The 7,809-nt window shown below is 36.3% G+C and overlaps 1 protein-coding gene across 1 annotated transcript; it reads left to right on the plus strand.

Annotated features, from left to right (window-relative positions):
• On the plus strand, positions 211 to 1,614 carry LOC104725135 (probable WRKY transcription factor 49). Its single transcript, XM_010443740.2, has 3 exons — positions 211 to 537; positions 631 to 774; positions 901 to 1,614. Exons 1-3 carry the CDS (start codon positions 284 to 286, stop codon positions 1,457 to 1,459), a joined length of 957 nt encoding a protein of 318 aa, XP_010442042.1. The 5' UTR covers positions 211 to 283; the 3' UTR covers positions 1,460 to 1,614.

Below are 7,809 nucleotides of genomic sequence, written 5' to 3' on the forward strand. Positions count from 1 at the left end.
TCGAGAAATGCTTTAACAAAAAAAACATAGCTTACAATTAATGCATCTATTCTGTTGAACAAAATCAATTAAGAATTTCATACCACTTAACCTAAATATACATAATTTATAAGAAAAAATAATGACATATTACTCAAATATAACTCCTCAGAAGAAAAAGTAGTATAAATTCAACACACGCTATTTATTTATAATTAAAACACCAAAGAAACTATATTTCTCTCTCTATCTCCCTCTCCACCGGCTCGTATAAGTTTTCTTGTTCCCATATATAGTCACTCATATGGCAGAAGAAGAACTTTCTGAGTGGACAAGACCGTATGATAACAACGCTGTTGAAGACCTTTTCGTTAATGACCCACCTCTCTTCTTTCTGCCTCAAGAACAACAGCACAGACTCATGCCAAATGAAGATTCCATCACCAACACGTTCGTTTCATTACCAGTTAACTCCGGTCCACGAATCCAAGATATGGCAAACGCTCTGGCTGTGGTTGAACCCCACACCCATCCAGTCCAAGAAATCTCAATATCAACGTAAACAATAGATAACTTTACTATTACAAGAACACGTATATGTTTGCTTTAATATTATGTACTCATTAGTCCCTTGTTTATATTCATGTATAGGGTTCAACTATTGGAAAGAAGTACTTTGAACAAAGTGGATAGGTACACTTTAAAGGTCAAGAACTATACTAATGGAATGTGTGATGATGGATACAAATGGAGAAAGTATGGCCAGAAAGCCATCAAAAATAGCCCTAACCCAAGGTACACTTTATATACATGCATGTTATAAATTCGTATATGCATATTGAAAGGCCAGACGGACAAATCGAACTTGTACTAGTTTTTTGTCACAAGCATAATGTTACTATATTTTTGATGTATGTCTAGGAGTTATTACAAGTGCACAAACCCAATATGCAATGCAAAGAAGCAAGTGGAGAGATCAATTGATGAGCCTAACACATATATTATCACCTACGAAGGTTTCCACTTCCACTACGCATACCCTTTCTTCTTCCCACCTGTTAAGACACATAGGCCTAATAAAAAAGCGAAAACACTTAAACATGATGCTCAAGATAAACTAATTAACAAAACATCTCAAACCCAAGAAGAAAGTAAAAAAGCCCATTTAATTGAGCATGCCTACAAAAATCATTCAGCCTATATAGCCCAAGAATACACACCGTTAAATTTCGAAGATGAGTTATTTTTACCGGTTGATCACTGTCGGCGGCAACAAGGGCTTTTAGAAGATGTGGTGGCTCCGGCAAAAATAACTACCCCGGCCAGGGACAGTGTTTTGGCAGCTTCTTGGTCTTCATTGTTGACGTATACTTCCTCCTCGGGCTCTTCGTCTCGAACTTGTTCCCCACCTCTTTCTCCATCGTCCTTATGCTGGTCTCCCAATGTTAACATCGGATTTAGTGATGAAATCTTGATTTAATCGGATCTTATAAGTTTTAAGCATTTATGCTTTATGGTATTATATTAAAATTGTTATAAATAAGTCTTTAATTTATGGTGGATAAAAATATAAGTAACCAAGAAAAAATTATATCCGTTGAAAGATCAGCATACTAGATTATAAAGAGAGACGAGAGTGAGATTGTTATTACTTTTTGTAATTAAAGTTGTGTTTTACTTCTTTATATAAACTTAAAAGGTAATTATGCAATTATGGTGAGCTTCACGCAAAATATTATTTATACTAGTGGTTTTATCTATGTACTTGTTGTTTTGGTTTTTTTTATTGACCTTTAAATACTACTAAACCTTGGAGACCAGTGTCATTATTTTCTTTGGCGTAATATCTTAGGTAGCTCCATTAAAGCAAAAATATAAAAACCCTAGTAGAAAAGCCCATAGTAAGATGATTTCGGCATGATTCAAAAAAGTAGGAACAAGTGTTTGCTTCTAAGAACGTCATAATATATATATATCTAGACATATATGCCTCCAATCGTAAATTGTTTGAAATTGAGTTATGTGTATAAAGAAACCGTGTATCCTGTTCCAGAAAGCATTTAACAGTCCTTCTTAGGGTATGAAAACATCGCTGTTCCGACACACATATATATACATTAACTACTAGAAATAAATTTATATTTCTAAATATAATTGATTTGTCATGCGGTTCATCATAATGAATAGTAACAGAGGTGCATACCGTCTATAACTGCCTTTGTTTTATGTTGTGGCCATTGACGAGCCAAATAGAAATGTATTGGTCAATCGTAAGCAACAAAAGGATTGAATTTGATCAAATATCACATTAGAAGATGGAGAAAACTTTGTTTTTTTTTTTTTTTTGAACAAACTGATGGAGAAAACTTTGTAAGAATCATTATAATAAAGAGATTTGTACCTTTTTAAATGAGACTAATATTTGTCTTATCCCAAAAGTTGAAAAGCCTCAACGTATAGCTCAGTTTCGACCGATTAATCTATGGAATATAAGCTATAATACTACAAGAAAACATGCATTTTGGGTCTACATTTTGTGACTACTTATTCAGTCGCAAAATATAGCAACGCTTTTTAAACTAATTTGCGACGACTAAACGACTACACAAAAATTGGAGAGAAAAACGTCGCTTATTAACGACAAAACATAAAAATCACAAAATTGTCTTAAATTAGCAACTACATTAGGACTAATTTGCATCGAAACTAAATTCGTCTCATAATGGTCACAATTTTGCGACTACTCTGTGACAAACTATATAGTCGATAAAGAGAATCGCAAAAACATCGCGGATTGAGGACTTATTTGTGTCCACATTTTATACCCCTATTTAGTAACAAAGACGTCACAAATTGCAATGATATTGTGACTGATATCTGAAGAGTTTGCGACTAACACCTGATTTAGCTACTCTTTTAAGAATGTTTAGCAACTCTAAATATTTTTTATTTTGAAATTTCACATTTAAGATTCATTTAAATGTTTAGGTTGAAGTTTATGCTTTGTTTTGCTCACCTTATCAATAATAACTTTCTCAAAGTATTAAATTTCCATGACTATAAACTAAACATCCATAAGTTCAAAATTTATCTTAAGTGTTACATGTTCTTTTTATATGAGAATGTGTTGCAACGAAGAAAAATTCAAAACTAAGTGAAGTAAACATTGTTTTACTAAATATTACTATTACATGTACTTTATACTACTAATATGAGTTCTCTTTAGTGTTTTATATCAACAGTTTTGTTCATAATGTGTAGAATTCAAGATCTTTATTGTGTGACGTATATATGATAGTCTTAAAATGGTCACATATTGCGACTGATTTGCCACTATGTTACGACTATCTTTATTTGTCACTCTTTTGCTACCAATTAGAGACCTGCTTTGCAACGATATTGTGACTGATATCTGAAGACTTTGCGACTAACACCTGATTTAGCTACTCTTTTAAGACTGTTTAGCCACTCTTATTTTTTATTTTGAAATTTCACATTTGAGATTCATTTACATGTTTAGGTTGAAGTTTATGCTTTGTTTTGCTCACTTTATCAATAATAACTTTCTCAAAGTATTAAATTTCCATGACTATAAACTAAACATCCATAAGTTCAAAATTTATCTTAAGTGTTACATGTTCTATTATATGAGAATGTGTTGCAATGAAGAAAAATTCAAAACTAAGTGAAGTAAACATTGTTTTACTAAATCTTACTATTACATGTACTTTATACTACTAATATGAGTTCTCTTTAGTGTTTTATATCAACAGTTTTGTTCATAATGTGTAGAATTCAAGATTTTTATTGTGTGACGTATATATGGTAGTCTTAAAATGGTCACATATTGCGATTGATTTGCCACTATGTTACGACTATCTCTATTTGTCACTCTTTTGCTGATACTTAGAGACTGCTTTGTTACTACTTTTGCGACAGTTTTGCTACCGTGTTTTGGCGGTTTATCTTCCCACCACTTAATTAGTGGAATTTCTCTAAATTGTTTTGGCGTTTTTCCCCCTCAATTATTTTGTATGTGACTGATTTGCGACTAAAGTGCGATGGAGTTTCCTTATTAACTAGGCAAACCCATTAAACGACTTAACACTTCTTCATTTCTTTTCCGATTCGATCTAGGGTCTCTCAAAAAACCTTTCAACTCTACTTCCTCAATCCCACAAACCTTTCTTTTCTGATTTGATCTAATCTCTCCCTCTCCTTCCTCAATCCAATCTCTCAACTCTTCTTCCTCTCCTTCCTCTCCTTCCTCTCCTTCCTCTCCTTCCTCTTTTCTAAATCGATCTCTCCTCTGTTCTCGATCTAATGCCTCCTAAGGGTAAGGGTTCTTCCAGAGGTCGCGGTGCCAGAACCGCCACAGGTGTCCGAATCTTCAATGGTAATAACAGATCGTGTTCTCATTCGTTGAACCCCTCTGAACGGACACAGTCTGCGATACATTCGACAACCCATTCACACCAAAGTCGTCCTTCTCAGTTTCCGCCGAGGACAATTCCAACGAGTCCATCGCCGAGTACCCATCCACCGTCGAGGGAAGATCCTGAACCGAGTACACATCCTCCGTGGAGGACAAATCCTACACATCCACCGCGGAGGACACTTACACCGCCTTTGAATCCTCACCAACTGCCTCCTCATCAACCGGTGCAAGTTCCGAATGATCAGTTTGGTTTGCCGCAACAAAACCCTAATCATGAAGAGGAAGATAATGGTGAAGAAGGAAACCAAGAGCAACAAAACCCTGATCCAAATGTCGATTACTACCAGAGCTGTTGGATGGTTTGCTAGCTCTTCCAGGCCGAGAACGTCTACCACTCCTGTCTGAGCATCCTATCCCTGGAGTCGAAACTCTATGGTATAAAACTCTCCCCTTTGCTTTGCTTTAAGTTTCTTGAAGTGTAGAAGTGTAGTTGTTACTCGGTTGTTTTGGTGTTATGTCTATAAGTGTTCACTAGGTTGCTTACTCGGTGTCCTGTCTATAAGTGTTAACTAGGTTGCTTACCGAAAATGTCCTGTCTATAAGTGTTCACTAGGTTGCTTGCTCGGTTGCTGTGGTTGTTACTCGGTTGCTACTTGGTTGCTACTTGGTTGCTTTAATGTCTTCACTACTCATTTGTTGTTTGATATTCACTAGTGTTCACTAGGTTGCTTACTAGTTTGCGGTAATAGGTTCACTACTCATTTGTTGTTTGATATTCGTTAGTTTGTTTCAACAGTTTCAAGTCCATATTTAGTAGTAGACTTACTCAGTTTATGTAAAAGGTTTAACAGGCAGAAAGGCCAGCTGTATCGAGCGATTTCTAGAATCTTGAGGAGAAAGTTTGATGGGCCTTACTACAGTTGGAAGGTTACTCCACTGCCCATTCAAGAGCGATATTTCAGGACATTTGCGGTAAGGTTTACTCCTTATTTCTGTACTCAATATATGAATTGGTATTGTTTCTAACTAAACTTTGTGTTATTGTAGCGGAAGTACAATTGGGATATCGGCATTACTGAGCTCGTTAAAGCAGGTTTCTTGAAGATAGCCAAGAAAAGGATGAAAGGCATTGTCAGTCAAGCTAAGAGGAGTGGTGTACAACCACCATGGATTGGTGAAAAATTATGGCCTCTTATGTGCGAATATTGGAACACCCCTAATGCCATTGAGAAGAGTGAGAATGCTTCACAATGCAGAAACTCTGATCGTGGAGGTCTTGGAGTGCACAAACACTTAGCTGGTCAGAAATCATTTTAGCAAATTCATCAAGAGATGGTAAGACTTCTCTTTTGTCGAATTCAGCTCAAAGTTTTTCTGATATTTTTATGATTTAATCTGTTTCACTATCATTGTAGGAGGAAGAGTTGGGGTGTCCTATGTCACTGGTGGAAATGTTTCTTAAAACACACACTCGTCCGGATGGAACATTTGTGGATCAAAAAGCCAAACAAGTTGCTGAGACGTATGAGAGGACCATAGAAGAGAGACACGCTCAAACGGAGGAAGATGGTCCAGAGAGTTCAACACATCATAATCTTTCCCTTGATGAAAGAAATGACATCCTCCTTCAGGTAAATTCGTTTCTGTCTGTTTTTTTTAAATCTGGTTCCATTTAGTCTGTGATGATTACTGAATGTTTATCTCTTGGTTTAGTGTACTCATACAGACCACAAAGGCAACCCATTTGGACTTGGATCACTTGTGGAGACACTAAAGAAAAGGAAAAGGACAGAGAGTTATGCAGGCGCTTCTCCATCAACTCTTGAGGAGCTTCAAGATCAACTTCGGCGCAAGATTTCTGAACACGAGGCTGAGAATGCACGACGTGATCAGGAACACCGAGAGTCTCAAGCTGAGCTGAAGAGGCTTTTCCTCTTCATGAAAGAAAAAAATCCTGAGTTCGAAGCTTTTATGGTTTCTCCTCCTGAATCATCCACACCTGCAACCACCCATCCAGCTACCGCACCTGCAACCAATGCACAACCCACTGACGGAGGCACCACACCAGCCTCCAGTCCAGCTGGCAAATCCTCTTCTTCTAATACTGCTTCCAACTGAATGTGTTGCAATTCCCTGTTTTTTTTTAATGAACTTGTTTTGCTTTTGAATACTTTTTGGAGGATCTTTTTGTTTAGGATGATAAGTTTGCATGATTAGTACCTTAAATCATCATTCCTTTTGGTTAATATCATTTCAAAATCCGAAATTAATCAGATTTAGGATTGCTAAACCGTGACTAATTTGTGACCAAACCAATTCAAAAATGTAACTACTTTGTGACCAAACTAATTCAAAAAATGTGACCACTTCGTGACCAATCCAAATTACAAAAATAGTCGCTAAACACAGACTCTTACATTAGTCCCAAAACCGTCCTAATTCTATACAATCACAAAAATGTTAGGACTGTTCTATACAGTCATAAAAATGTCCCCAAATAGACTTGGTTGCAGTTTAGTCGGAAACTGCAACTACCATATACGGTCACACAAACATCGCTAATATACGACTATATTACAGAGTCCTAAATCCGTTGCAAATAAGCGACCATGTTGCGACCAACAAATTTTGCGACCGTTTTTTTAATGTCCATCGCAAATAGTTGCTAAGGAGTCGCAAAACCCTTTTTTGCGACTATTCAGCGACGATTACTGGAGTCGCAAATGGCCTGTATTATTTTGAAGATTTTTTATTTTCGGCTTGTTTCGGAGACTCACTCGGCTTTTGTTTTGGAAAAAATTAATTATGAATAAAATTATGATCACTCAGGAAATATTTCATGGTTTAAAAACTAAGACGGAGATGCGCATAACATATGATCGACTAGAATAGAATTTTCTAGAAGCATTTATTAGTCGTATGGGTTTTGATAATAAACGGATTTCATGGATTATGTATGTGTAAGCTCAATTTCTTACTAGGTCCTACTAAAAGATCAGCCTCGTGGTTTGATTCTCCCGCAACGGGGATTGCGATAAGGAGATCTCTTATCACCGTATTTGTTTATCTTTGTCTACAAAAGTATTGATTGCTTTAATATTTAAAAAAAAACAGAACGGGAGGAAAAACTACCGCGAATTAAGTTAGCTTGAGATTGCCCAATTATTTCCCATTTGTTATTTGCCGTTGATAGCCTTATTTTTTTTTTGCAAGGCACATGAGGAGGAGTGTAAGATAGTGATGGATATTATTGGTAATTACGAAAAAACCTGGAACATGAGGTAAATCTTTATAAATCTTCTATAATGTTTGGGAAGAAAGTTCCAATCCAAACTAGAAATCAGTTAAAAAATGTAATTGGCATTTCTAAAGACCGGGGGGGGGGGGGGGCC

The sequence above is a fragment of the Camelina sativa genome, chromosome 11 (genome assembly GCF_000633955.1).
Source record: "Camelina sativa cultivar DH55 chromosome 11, Cs, whole genome shotgun sequence".
Taxonomy (NCBI): domain Eukaryota; kingdom Viridiplantae; phylum Streptophyta; class Magnoliopsida; order Brassicales; family Brassicaceae; genus Camelina; species Camelina sativa.